This window comes from Bacillus rossius, chromosome 10, assembly GCF_032445375.1.
Source record: "Bacillus rossius redtenbacheri isolate Brsri chromosome 10, Brsri_v3, whole genome shotgun sequence".
NCBI classification, from domain to species: Eukaryota; Metazoa; Arthropoda; class Insecta; order Phasmatodea; family Bacillidae; genus Bacillus; species Bacillus rossius.
This window is the reverse complement of record NC_086337.1, coordinates 25604494-25619839: the sequence shown is the minus strand read 5'-3', so window position 1 is coordinate 25619839 and position 15346 is coordinate 25604494. Positions and strand designations below refer to the sequence as shown.

The following is a 15346-nucleotide window of genomic DNA, read 5'->3' as shown; positions in this document are numbered from 1 at the left end:
ATCTCATTAGAGCGGCTTTTTAATATTATCTCTTTTAAGATAACAAAAAAAAAACCTGAAAATATGTGTTTATAAAAACAATAACACATATTTCTAATTTGTAAAAAATACTTTATTACGTTGTTTCTGTTCCAATCTCAAACTTTGTATACACACGGCACAGATAACTAACGGAAGTTTGATAAAAGAAAGAAAGGATGGGATTCTATTTTTAAAGCCACGCACTTAGGTGGCGACTGCAAGGCTGAAGAATGTGACAGGCGTCAACGGCAAGATGTCTAGTGGCGAGCGAGAGGGGTGGAGATAAAGCAGACAAATAACAAAAGCACGCTTCAAGCGATCACGCCGTAAATTCCTCAAAAATACCTCGTTATAGCCGTGTTCTCGCTATAACGAGATTCTACTGTATTTATATCTCATGTTATTTCTCGAAACTAAGATAATTTTTTAGAAGAGTCAAGTAAAACCAATATCAGTAATTTTTAATTAATACCTTCAAATCTCGTAATGAAGCTGAGTCCAGTCCAGGCTTGGTTATTTTTATTCCATTCTTAAAAATGAAGTCAAAACTGATGAGTTGCTGAAGTTTTTATTTACAATGTAATAAAATTAGAAGTGTTAAAATGGATTATACAACAGTACTAAGTAGCAAAATAAACTATATATGCAGCAACGTACTAATACAAATCATATTTTAAATTTATTATGCAAAATATTTAGGTATATGATACCTATTAAATAATAATTAACTTCAGAGAACTTATGATATTTTAACATCTGTAACCTTTACACTAATTAAATAATTCAATTTACAGCTTATTTTAACAAAATTCAATTAGTGTGTAAATAATTGCATATAAAACACAAAGTGCAAAAATTCAATTCGAAAAAATAACTTAATATAATTTTTCAACACTTCCGTCATTATCTGGTTAGCAGAGATATTCTCCATTTTAAAAATGAAAATACTTGCAAACATTTTTGAACACCATGCAATATAAAGAAGTGGCATATTAGCTGTAAAATTCATAGTAGATTATTTTAAAAAAAAAGCCTTCCCACATTACCCAAGGCCCAATGTTGTAGTACCACTTGCTGTACTTAAAGTGTAAATCAAATCAGTAAAATACTAAGTATGGCAAGAGACATGGTCCTGCCACGGCTTTTAGGCCAGGTAGTTCTTCTCTTTGGCTGTCATTTAATGATCAATCCAGAACAAGCACGGACCTGGGAAATTCGACTATCTAAATAAAACACAGCAAAGTGATGGCCTCAGCATGATCTGAACACACTGTAATTTCTGCTCAGTACTTTTAAGCCCAAACTTGAACTGCTTATTTGACAATAAAACTATAAAAAAATTAAACTATGGTGGACAATAAGTGCTTGATATTTTAAGTAGAGTAAAAGATCTTTAATATTACTAACTATGGTTCAGCATATACATACTGTAATCATGCAACAGTAAGAGACTATCACCTTTGCCAGAATTTTTAGTTTGCTCAGAGTTCATCCTAACTGTCCATTTTCATTTCAGTACAGAGTTTCTTGTTTTCTAGTGGCTTACAATTTCACATTTTAAAATATTTCACAGCTATATTTCCATAATAATTTTTTGATCAAGACCAATGCTCATATTCTGTAATTTTTTCTTTCTGTATAACAGCTAATAGAACTTCTCTTTAAATAAACAATTGCATTGTATTATATTTTTTCTTTGGTAGTCCCGCTAACACTATATTTAACGTTCTATGATCTAGCAAAACCCATAGTTCGGCATGGTCACGATCCCAAACGAGCTGGTTTAAAAGACTTTTTACTGCAGTAAATTAAGTACGTTTTGCAGAACATTAAAAATTAACGTAAATGATCTTAACAAAACCCATGTATATCGAGTACCGTTTGTACATAAATGTTTGTAGTTGGTTTCAGACTAGTTCTAGTCAGACGGGAGCCAGTCGCAGAGGGCACACCTGGGTGTCGAGGTTCCTGAGCTCGCGGAGCAGCTTCTCGTTCTTGGCGAGCAGGTGCAGCTGTGCCCGGTGCTCCCAGCCGGCCAGCCCCAGCTGCGAGAAGAGCAGCCGGCAGTGCTGGAAGGGGGAGAGGGCCGGGAGGTGGGGCGTCGCCGAGCACCTCTCCGCAAGCATGCTGCCGGAACCACCACCACCACCGCCACGTCAACACTCCTTGCCGAGCTCCACACGACAGCACAGTCACCGCAATCCGCCTGGGCCACTGCGGGTACTACAAATTCCTAACATCAAAACTAATCATTTATTTTTTGAATTCAATTTGATATCTAAGCCTTACACTTTGAAATAATGAATATTCGTCTATTTTTAGTGTAGTTATAGTATAAGTTTAAATGTCTAGAAAATCTGCATTCTGGAAATTTTTGTAAGTTGAAAACTCTTAGTAACTGTAAAATAATCATTAAAAATTTGAAAATATACTTTTTTATCCCACTGTATTTTTTATTTAAATCTATTACATAGTGTGAAATATCTACTGCTGTTGCATAAAACCATGTAACACCATTGCTAAAATATCGTTTTTAAACTTCTTTGTTCAAATGGTTGTCGCTCGATTGTCACCACATGCGGTTACATTGTCGGCAAATCTCCGAATTATCATGTGAAGTCGTGACGTGATAATGTAACGCCTGCTGGTCAGGGCCTGGCCAAAGTTAAAATTGTTTTTTTTTGTGTGTTTGTATTTTTCGGACTTAATTAACTAGAAACTCGACCCCAGGCATCTGCATTGGTCCAGGGTGTCTGTTGTCACCCTCACGGAACATATCTGCGGTATATTGTACCTTAACTAAAAGATTAAGTAAGACACTTAATTATTTTTTTTGTAATCGAGCAACGAGCTAGGCCTACAGTGAATATGTGAAAGATCGTCTGGACTCATTACGTAAGTTGAGATCTGCTTTTGATTTTTGAGAAGTAATAATAAAATAATGCACTGCTTTAAAAAAACTCTTTCATTGTAAATAAAACTAAATACCAACTTTTATCTTAAGGGAATATTCATCCACAATGTTGGCAACAAGCCAAACTTAAAAACATAACTTCAAAATCATCATACAAAAATATTTAAAATAACATAAACTTTCCAGTGATTAAAGTGTCTTGTTACTATTCTAGGTTGCTTAGCAGGGCCAATCTGGATTGTAACAATTTTAATATAAATAATTTCACTATTCGCATGAATTAATAGACTTTTAAGTTAGAAAGCTAAAAGCTTTTCAAAGATAATTTCCACACTATTGAGTACAACATTCTCTAAGAATTTATATTTAATTTGAGACTTTAAAATGAAGTTATGAGTATAATTTAAATCTAAACCAACAAGAATTAAACTAACAGAATTAAAGTTTTGTGATTTCCATCGACATCACAGCTTATTTATCATCACTATTGTGACCAATCCTGCAGTTTCCTCACTTTCTCATGACTTTCGTGACGTGTAACACACTGACTGTACTACAGTCAAACCTCTATCTATCGTTTTTCAGGGGACCAACAAAAAAATTCATTAGATGCTGACATTCAATAGATGTGGACTTCACTCTTAGATTTTGAAAAAATATTTCAACCTCAAAATTAGTGTCAGAAATATATCAGTTACTTGTCATTAAAGTTTAATCAATTGAAAAAAAAAAAATGGAAGCATTTTACTTAATTCAATTTACACTTAAAAAAACATAGCCTATGCACAATAGAACCACAATTCAATTTCAATTTCTTCAATAATCCTAATTCGTTCATGAAGTGTTCTCATCTGTTTACTATGCCGAGACATTTTAATCGTTCTAAAACGTTAACCACACTTTTGCACTTTTTATTAAGTCAACATTCACGCACATGTAAAGGAAACACCGATCAGAATCAGGAAGTAACATGTGCCATAGATTAGGATAGCATGCCCGAACAATGAAATACTGGCCTACAGAAATATGTTCACGAAGCTGCACAGGAATCAATAAATTTTCATTGCCACAACAGACGCCATATTGGTTTCTTTGTACCTTATAAACGAGACATCTCAATGCTCAGTCATAATAAGGGACATGTTTATTCTTGAAGTGATTTTATATATGTACGATATAAAATGTTTTGTTTTTTACGTTACCATTTTAGCCGACATGAAAAAGTTTCGTACATAAATACAAGTCGATAGTGTGGCAACATTTCGTGACGAGTCGATTTCACGGAAATATGGCACCAATGTTAGCCATCTACTGTTTGTTGACAGTTCACTCGTTACTATTATAAAATGGCTGCAGATTTAAGGTGATTTTTACTACTTCTAGTATACTATCGTTAATGTTTTTATGACGGTTTCTTTCTAAGAAATGGTTATTTCTGCAAAATCTTTATGGTTAAACGATCATCTATTATAATTTATAGTGTTGGGACCACATATTTTGTACGATCAATGCAGACAAAATGATAATTCGAACATCGGTACACCTTAGTTGTATGGCAATTTTACCGGGACCGTAGAAAGTATACGATAAACATGGATAATTGATACTTGCGAGTTCGATAGATAGAGGTTTGACTGTACTTGGGAAAGTGCGAAAGTCCCCGGGAGGGGCACAGACTCACGACACGTCAGCCGCGTGCTTGTGGGCGTGCTCCTGCTCTGCGGTGCGTTGGTTCAACACGGTCGTGATGGTGTCCTCCTCCGCCTCCCTCGTCAGCGGCAGCGGAGGGGCCGCCGGGATGTTGCGAGGCACGTCCAGGTCCTCCAGGCACTCCGGGCTCGTGTGGCCGATGTACTGGAGCAGCTGTGAACCAGGGGGCAGTCGGCAATAAACAGCGACAGTTTTACATGCCACGTGCTTTACACACACAAATCTCAAAGGGCACGGTAAAATCTTATTTCAACGTATAGTAAAACCTTTTAATATGGCACATTTGGGACCACGTCTCTACCGGATTAGCAATTTGGCCAGATTATCAAAAATTACTTAAGTTTTAACAGTGGCTCAAATTTTAGGTTTCTCATCATCAATATCGAATTCAAATGTTTATTACTTTATAAGACATCTCTGATCAGTAGTAATTTATAATTGTATTTAAAGTTTTTTAAATCTCACACAGAATCCTACTTTAAAGTTAGAATTTTAACTACAAGCTAAGTTATTTAAATTGCCATAATTTTCACATGACAGATGCTGTGTAAGACACACAGAACAACTGACCATTCTCTAGTGTTGGGTTTGCTACCACAATATTACCACAATATTATCATAAAAATCTGCAAAATTAATTGAAACCACATCACTTGTTGGGTATTTATTGTCACTGAGATGAATATGAAGAAAGATGCTTTTCTATAACACCAAGTTATGTTGAGATATTTGATATTCAAATGGAGCAGTTGTCATGTTGTTATTTACCACAACTTTAAAGGCTATCTACTATGCAACAGGCAAAGATGGCAACTTTTGCTAAATTGATTTATGTGCTGCTCGAAAGTATACAAAAAAAATGCATACTGACATTACACATCACTTCATGAACACCTTAAGTTACTGGGGTGCAGTAACTGACCAGTGACCATACACTACATTTAATAAAATCAGCTAGTCAAATTCTACCATTCCTCTTGTGCGTTCTCTTTATACCCCATTTAAGATATATTTCAGGTATATTTAAACACAGTCAGCTGAAGTAACATTGAGTTATTTGCCCAATGCTGATGCACAAATGGCAAAGTACTCATTACGTTCACAAATCAAAACACATTAAACCATTAAAACATTACAACCATGTTAATAGCTTTAAAAAACTACAAAATTTATTTCATTCAAAACTAAATTAATTTCATTGAGTGAAAATGGCTTACTAGAATTTACACAGCTAAAATATCATAAATGCAGGAGCCACATGTAAATGAAGTCTAATAATAAAATGTGCAAAAGTGAAATATTATTACAACATAACTAAAAAAAAAAAATCAAAAATTTAATACTATAATATGACAAAATACTAGTAATTAAAAAATCTTTAAGGGATTTGAAAATTTAAACTTTAACATGAGAAATCCTCTAAAGTGGGGAAATTTATTTTGAAGGTTACACTGAATATTTTGTACAGTCAAAACTATTCTGCAACCCTTCATAGATCTCTTGAAAAGGAATGTTATTTTGAAGGGGTATGGTACTGGAATTTGAATCAACCCTTAACCTGCATATTAAATAATCACATTTTCATGTTACAAGCATGCTCAATACAGTTTAATACAAAAATGAAACAATGTTTTATTTAAGGGTTACTATTTTTATAGGTAAGATATTATATATGTCTTTAATGCCAAAAAAAAAAAAGCCTAACCATGGTGCTCATAATATGATTTACCAAGCAGGCACGTAGTCCAATTCTGATGGCATTTTGTAGTAAAAAGATATTTATTATGATTTTAAAGAATATAGACTTTACAGTTTCTAAATAATTAAAAATCGATAACACATGAGGAAACTCATAAAAAATTAAAGTAAAAACAATATTATAAGCAGAGCTCAACAGGTTAATCTACAAAAAACTTACTAAACATTAGTAACTGAATTAATTTTAAACTGACTCTTTGTTTGGCCACTGCATTTTGTAAATATGAATGCTGCTGCCACATTTTAGATAGTGAAAAATAATAAATCCTTGCAAAAAGCAACTGTTTCCTTTAAGGCCTTGTTGCGGTAAAAAACTACAAGTCTCAAGTTGACAAAGTCGCCAGTTCACACCCACCGACCACAACCACACCACCGCAATCCTGAAAACACGAACAATCAGCTTTCATCTCATTCTCTGCGCTCTGGTAGACCAGCGTTTTCATCATGTCTAACCCTATAAATAGGGACAAGATTATAGGGTGAATTGCGATAAAACCTAGATAACACCGAAAAGCATGTCAATACACCATACCTATAAGACTGAAATTCAAGTTAATAAACCACAAAGCACCAAAGTATAATTAAAATCATGAAAATGATCAGCATTTTCAATCAAAACTTAACGCCAATATCTAATACATTATCTTTTAAATATTAAATTCAAAGAAACTAATTTATACAGCATTTACTTTGTACCACATTTTATGCAAAAAAAATTGGAATAAGTTTACTTATTTTTAATCTTGTAAATGTTATTCCTTATTTTTCATTATGACATTAGTTTTTTTTTAAAACACAAAAATACTTAACTGATTAATTTTATTTGTTCCGAATAGTTAGACATGCTTATTACAATAACACTGTTTTCGAGAAATTAGTATAATGAAACATTTACGTGTCACATTTGTTCAATAATACGCTGTCTGTTTTAATACGACAGATTTCATAAAAAAAATTAAACTAATAATACAGAAATCTCCTGTTTTAAAATTAACTTGGCCTGAAAATAAAACCATAAAATCTTGTCTCTATCTGTTGGAAAACTGTGCCAAGTTCCTGGCGTTAACAAGTGCTATTCTATCTCACGCTTCTAAATAGTCATCACCTTCATATGAGACTGCAAGCAAGAGGTCAACAAAACTTTAAGAGGGAAATCTGAGGGGCTGGAAAGGCCAGTTTGTTTTCATGCTGCGTCACCGGCGAGCACTGGAGGGGGTGAACATGAATGCGGGCGCCTTAACTTCCGGACAGCTGGAGGAATGACTGCTGCGAAGTGGTGTGGGTGAGTACACTGCTGATCTCACCTTCTGGCCAATGGCCACGCTAGCAGATGGTAAAGTGCTCACGTAAAAAATTGTAACATGTAACGCTCAAAGTAAGTGCAACAAAGTTACTGTTCAGCCTAGTTCTCCCAACTTTATCACATTCCTCCCCACAAACCCCGTTGTTTATCTGAGAGTGTTGCTAATCTAGGGATCGTGACGGATGGTACGTACATCATCTAAGTTGTCCATATCTTCAGCGCCATTGTCCCAAGTTGGCAGGACATCTGGAGGCCGGTGACGTAGTGTATGCTGCGGAGGCGAGCTGGGAGCCATGCCACCAATAAAACTTGATGACATAAGCGTATCCTCGATCTTCCCTGGGCCCAGAACTGGTTTCAGGAAATAGTTGGATTCTGTGCCCTCTTCTGCTGGAAAAATAAATAAATAAAATATATTAAAAAAAGAAAAATAATTTTTGGCACAGTATAGGCACACGCAGATTTGAAAGTACCAATTTCCTCTGGAGCATTCTGGAAACATCTATAAACTTCTATAACCGTATTGTGAACAATATTCTTCCTTAAGTTGTGTGACTGCAGGAGAAAAAATACACATTTATAACTTCTATGAATTTGTTAAAGTTAATTTTTATCTTTTCAATAAAAACTCTAATATATGTTTTGAATCTTTGGTTATCAAGTTTTTCTTAACAACCAATAGTAAGTTAAGCTTTGTAATTAGCAAAATATATATTTTTTAATATTGTAAATTAATTAAATAAGTCAGAGGACTAATAATTATCACAGACATTTCTTTCTTTGTATAATTTTGTTAAACATATTTATTGGAATGAAAAATTACATATATTATGTTATAAGATGGATTTAAAATGCATGTAATTTTATAATGCAGATTCTGATTGGCTAAACAGTTTATTCAGGAGAATAAAGTATTCATAGCTTTATTGTTGGTAAAGTTTAGCCGAGTCATAGCCATTGTGTGATTCAATCTACATTTTGTTAAACTCCTGAAATTTGGAACAATGATAATTTGGAGGATTAGGATTACTGATTGTATTAGCAAAATCTTAATGAATAAGATTAATTAGTCATTTGAAATGACTCACTTTATTTGGTATTAATCAGATCTAAATTAGAATACTGCTCAATAATTTGGAACAGCATTGACACTTCTGATAGTGACAAATTAGAACGCATTCAAAATAAAATAAACAAACTAATAAATCTAAAGAAATTGCCTCAACCTACTTTAAATTCACTTTCAGATCGCACAGCATATTTAAACTCACTTTTTGTTTACAACTGCTATGATTCCAAAATATATTCTTGATAGGTAATACTGGCCTTAAAGAGTTCCTCAGTTTAAGTCGCTTATTATCAGCTTTGTGTACAGTCCACAAAATTATTTTTAGATTAATTTCAAACTTTAATAAATCTGATGGTAAAAATGTTACTTAAATCATTTATATCTAGAATATTATCTTTAAGTTAATGTTAATGAGTCAAATCACCCTTATGATTTTATTCTATTTTCTTCAAATATTTATTGTAATTGTGATTGTCTGTTTGCTCTATTATTTTTGTTATACTGTTGTTTGTTTGTGTCTGTCGTGATCACTGGAAGTATGTGGTTCAGGCAGCTTGTGCTTGTTGGACAACTGCAGTAGCGCCTACCTGTTGTGGAGCTTCCCTTCTGGTGGTGCCTGCCTGCTGTCAGTGCCTACTTGTAGTGACGTTGTAAGTGTACATGTACGTGTCCTGTGTGTATATGTATGTACATATGTTTCGTAGCCACAGTAAAAGTCCTTAAGCTGTTGGTGGGCATGTGACAATACGTAGTCTTTCTTCAAAATATCAAAATCTACCTAAAACTGATGGTCTCCTTTGTGTGGCAACCAAAAATCAATTCAGTAGTCATTTGGTTTAAAGCCTAATCTCTCTTTCCCCTTCCCCCCCCCCCCCCTACTGCTAACAAAATATTTTCGGGCTCGTTACGCTTTAATAATATAGCTTGAATATTTTTTTTCTGCAGCAGATTTTCAGACACAAAACTTATGCTGAAAGGTCAAAATAGCAAAAATATGTAATGACTTACAAAACTTTCAACTTACAATAATCCATAGTTACGATCAGAAAGTAGCATCTTTTGCAAAGAGGATTGATAGACATGATTTTTGTGCTTAAAAAGATCATTAACGTTTCAAATTTGGCCCTATGTAGACTTTAAAAAAATACATAATTTCCTAAGTACAGGGCTTACTGTAATGGGCAATATAAAAATAATTATATTTAAAAATATCGGGAAAAATGCTTGTTGTATTTCATAGGTTTGCAACACAGCAGACAAAATATTAAAAGAAAATATTTTTATGTCTAGAATTTATGTTTCTATCTACTATAGTGGCAATCAATAGTATCACTGTTTGGCACAAACATGAAAGTGTTATACCATGTATCTTTCTATCTCTGACTATCTCATAAAAATCATGGGTGCTGGGTGGAATTGTTTTTGTCAATAACAAATGTTATCATGCATATCTCTCCAAGTTTAATGCCTTTTTTAAAATAGATTCTGGACATGATATTTGAAAATACCAAAGTATTGCTGTTTTTGAAGTCTACTCTAAACATTTTATTCTAACCATAAGGGCTGAAGAAAAGAATAACTAATATGTACTGAGTTTTAATTTTATGTTTTTTTAAATTTTTTGTTTCAGTAATGTTATAGTTTATGCACATGATTTCGGCACATCCATATTAAGATTTTTTAAAAAAAAGTACCCGAAGAAGAAGGAAGAAGATAGCAAGTTCTCTGGGGAAAACTAAAGAAAATTCTGAAAAATGTATTTTTCATTAGATTGTTGTTAGGTTATGGTGCAAAGGGCTGTTATTTTTTTTTTAATTTGACTGGTTTCTTAAAAACCTTAATAGTTCGAGGAGGAGGAGGGGAATCAAAATAGTAATCCTGAAGTAAAGCCATTAAATCTCAAAATAATTATTATTATTATTTACTCCCTATCCTGTTCTCAAATCCTTCTCTACGACAGGGATGTTCTAAGTAGTTTACTGGTAGTTCGCCATTTTAAATAGCAGTTAAGTAAAGTTTATTAAAAAAGCATCCAATTGTGAATACAAGTTGGTTAGGTTGGGATCACTACATTAAGAATACCGTGAAATTCAAATTTAAAAGGTAGCTATTTTATCCTGAGCAACTGTGGGTATTTTACACTAATTTTGAAGTACCCAATTATTTACAAAAAAGTTACAATATTTTTAAGATGACTAACCTATTAATAATGTAGTAAACCTAAGTTACTGCCCCTGGGGTCTTTTTTCCCCGACACTGATCATTACCCCTCATCACCCACAGATCCCAATGACCTAGAACTGTCTCGCTTTTCCTACTCACACTACAATCATAATTTCCTTTTACCAAAAGTTATGAATTTGTATAAGGATCGCATTACATTTTTTTTTAAAACTAAAAAACAGCATAAAACGTGCAACCCATACTTGAGTAAACACAGCATTATTATGGAACTCGGCTAAACACGACCAAAAAATTTACAAACTTATCCATCTCTACTAAATATGACTTTCTTATCATCGGCATGATGTCTTTTTTGCCAAAAGACTTGATATTATGGATTACAGGCAACTAAAGCTAACACATAATTTGACCAAACATATAAAATTCCATATATCTCTGAAAGGGGACAGAAACCAGTTTTAAGGTAGTGAGAACTATGTACTCGTTTCAAAGACCGCGGCGAGCGTCGAGGGACGGACGCAACAGTGGCGCCACTCACCGACCGAGTCCTCCGGGCTGCAGTAGAGGATGGACGCGTCCCAGCAGGCCTTGCCCCGCAGGTCCCGCAGTATGATGCGCACCTGGGAGTGGGCCGTCCTCAGGCCGGCCGTGACCCCTCCCCCGGGCACCTCCAGCGCGGGCAGCTCCACCAGCGACATCAGCAGGCTGTTGCTCAGCACAAACAGCTGGAACAGCAACGGCGACGCGTGCTCACCCCTCGCGTCGCTCCGGCAGTTACCGACCACTGAAGGGCGGCTCCACGATCACTTCTCGGGATGGAGTTGTATAACATTACTTTAAATAAGTACGTAACAGATTGGCTCTCAATATTTACGAATGTATGGTCTCTCATACTGAACTGTAATAGTTTCATACATTTTCGACGAACAAAAAATTTAACATGTGAATTTAAGTATTTAAATAAACATAAATGTACCCAACAAAATAAAATAAAAATTAAAAAATTTTGGGGCTCGGGAGAAGCTATTGCAACTCTGGAGAGGGTTTCTGGTGGCTGCCGACGCCTGGCCGACTAGTTTGGCAGTGACCACCCCGTTCTCAGGTGTGACTTGTTTTCTCGACAAACCAATGTCGCGGAGTACTTCCAGTCCTGCCCGAGCGTTTGGGACGTGGCTACAATGGGCGGTGGATCTGCAGTGGGTTGTATACCGACAGCCTAATGTTGCAAGGTACTCCAACCACTGAGAAATCACCCCACAACTGTGTTGGCAAGGAACAAGACAGGGTACGAGGGTCAAACCCAGGTCACCAAGCAATGTTACCTGTCCCTTTGCTTGAAGTCGGCGGGGCAAAGAGGAAGTTCCTTACTGTACACAGAACGCATGAAGTCCATGGCAGATGGTCATTACAATAACTAATATACCTGCCTCCCTTTGGTTTGCCTTAAAAAGATTGCCCTACAGAGACCAAACTGGCCTTAACTCATGACTGGGTGATGCTTGCAGCAGCAGCGTCTGAAGGCAGTGGTGGCTGGCATCAGTAGGCGGCTGCATGTTACAATTGTTATTTTCGAGCCCTGTCCTGGTGGGAGAGGGGGGTGTAGAGAAAGCAGCTGCGAAGGAGGGATGAACGGCACACCTCGGGTAGGCTCGGCTCACCCAAGAGGGACGGGGAGCAGCTGACTGTTCTGCGAGTTGCTGGCCTCCAGGAGCTGGCAAGTCCTGTGCACACGTAGGGCTTTACAGTGGGGGGAACTGACATCGGGGCCATTTGAATGTATCGTTTGGTCTTGGGTATGGTAGGACCTGCACTGTCTTTACACACTTTCAAACTTTAAATGGGCAGCATATAACTACATTCTTTACCTCAAATAATTGCTGCTGCAGAGGAAGCAGAAAGAAAATAAATACATAGTTTTTTTTTGTATAATATGGTATTACGTACCTGGATATTTGGGGCAGAAAACACCTCAGCACTAAGTTCATCAGTAAAGAGCCCCGGAACGTCGTCGTGTTCCACCACCATGGACGACAACCGCGCTGCTCCGATTCCCATAGGAAAATGGCCCAAGTGGTTCACCAGATGCATTAACACCTGTCAACAGTATTACACATGCATCAGAAAATGCAATATTCTTTACAGCAGTAGTGCTTTAATTTACACAGATTCAAGGTACATATGCTTAGGGATATGAGAAAACTAACACACTTTTTTTTTGTACTAAATAATTATTCAAGCACAGAACAGCCCAAAAACGAATCAAGTAATTAACAGAAAGCCTAAAATAAATTTCCATTTATTTCATCTTTTATGCAGGAACAAACTAATTATGAAAGATAACTGTCAATAAAGACTGTAACAAAATAAAAAATCTAAACAATATAACAGAAATTATCAGAAAAACCTGAGTGATAATAATTTACAGTAACTGTAACCAACAAAAAAAAAAAAAAGAAAAGAAAAAAAAGAAAAAGAAAACTTGACTGTATAACACAATTTAAATGCTAAAAGCCCTCAAAATTCCTCAATCAATTACCAATTAGGTTAAAATGTTGGAGTAAACTTTTCTATGTTTTTTTGTTTGGTGCTATAATAACAACTTTGTTCACAACATATATTGCCAACTAAAGACATGAATTTCTATTATTTAAGTAAAAAAAGAAAGAAAAAATCAACATGTAGTGAAGTATATAGCTGAAAATAATAGCAGCAAGACACCAACTTGCATGCTCATTTTATAAATCAATTTTTTTTTACATCTAAGTCAATATAGCACACAATTTCAACTGTTTTAACCCTTCACCAAAGCAGTAATTGCTCATTTTACACAGAATGTTTGTTGATACATACAAAAGCAATTGAAGGGAGTTATATAAAGTGTAAAAAATTTACCATCCTTGACCAAGAATTTCACCACTCAATTTCAAAGTGAGTATCAGAGGATTCCAAAAGTTATAAATTGTAGGAAAAATTACTACACTCAATTTCAGGGATTGTAATTTTCAACCCACTGCAAAATTTATTATCTAAGAAACACTGTTGAATATACACAAAACACTGTATCACGTTATAATCCTCAAAATACAATTAAATATGATCTTGAAAACTGTATAACAATTTTATTTTGGGTTGCACATCATGAAAATATAATCTAGCATCACAAAGGAAGAGCTAAACATGGAGAAGTGAAAGGTCTTAAATCCTGCAGTCTAAGGTTCCTCACATTCAGTAACCCAGCACAAATTGAGCCTCTCATGTTCAGATGATTTTCGTTGATTCTGACTGTTGACCTTGGTTGCATTACTGCGCTGCTGGCATTTTTTAGTTTGCTGAGAGTACATCAGGACAGTTTTTAGTTTGAGTACAATGTTTTCTGTTTACTTTAAGTCAGGACTGGCTGATTTAAAACATATTTAAACCCAGTATTTTTTTAAAATTGTTTTTTAAATAATGTATTTTTAAATAGAACATCATAATTCCACTCTAATATTAACAAAAGTTTGATCACTAATGTTGCTTATGATTTATAGAAGCAAAAAAATATATACAAATCAAAATGTTTATCATTTAAACTGTCTAAATAAGTTGTAAATCATACCCAGCTAAATACTCTTACAAAATTAAAAATATTAAATAGTTAATTCCTATTCTGTGGGAAATCCCTGACTGTACTGTAAATCTACATTCCGTGGTGAACATCCATTCTATTGAAAATCCTCTTCCTGTGAGGAAAAAAATCCATCCTGTTTCCTGTGGTTAAGTTCCAGTAAGATGTGCAGATTTGCTGGACTTCAGTTCTTTGATGATACAACTTGTTCCGGTTCAACACGAGTGGCAGAAAGTGGGATGTTGTATGGCTTTCATTTGAACATAGTGAGAACAAAAATAACTAATGTAATAAAAAAAACTGGTTTAAACCTGAAAAAACATGGTTTGAACAAAAACAAACCAGTTGTTTGGTTTTTTTCCCCAGCCCTGCTTCAAGTTGACAATTTCCGTAATGATTGGATGATGAAGAGATCTGAAAAAAACTGGTTTAAACCTGAAAAAACATGGTTTGAAAAGAAAAAAAACAGTTGTTTGGTTTTTTTTTTCCCAGCCCTGCTTCAAGTTGACAATTTCCGTAATGATTGGTTGATGAAGAGATCTGAAAAAAACTGGTTTAAACCTGAAAAAACATGGTTTGAACAAAAACAAACCAGTTGTTTGGTTTTTTTATCCCAACCCTGCTTCAAGTTGACAATTTCCATTATGATTGTTTGATGAACAGATATAAACCACGGATGCAATGTGACGAGAGACTTGTCTTAAGCAGTAACGCTCATCTGTATATTTTCTTCATCAAGCATAGCTTATTACAACTTGTTTTAAATACCATCATATTTGG

General features: G+C 35.0%; 1 protein-coding gene across 1 annotated transcript in view; it reads right to left on the bottom strand.

Moving 5' to 3' along the window:
* LOC134535858 (ral GTPase-activating protein subunit alpha-1) overlaps positions 1–15346 on the bottom strand; it is a 124251-nt gene that overhangs the window by 36576 nt on the left and 72329 nt on the right. Inside the window, 5 exon segments of the mRNA XM_063375192.1 lie at positions 1974–2148; positions 4617–4798; positions 7900–8096; positions 11498–11684; positions 12904–13053. Of these exon segments, the coding sequence (XP_063231262.1) occupies positions 1974–2148; positions 4617–4798; positions 7900–8096; positions 11498–11684; positions 12904–13053 (891 nt within the window).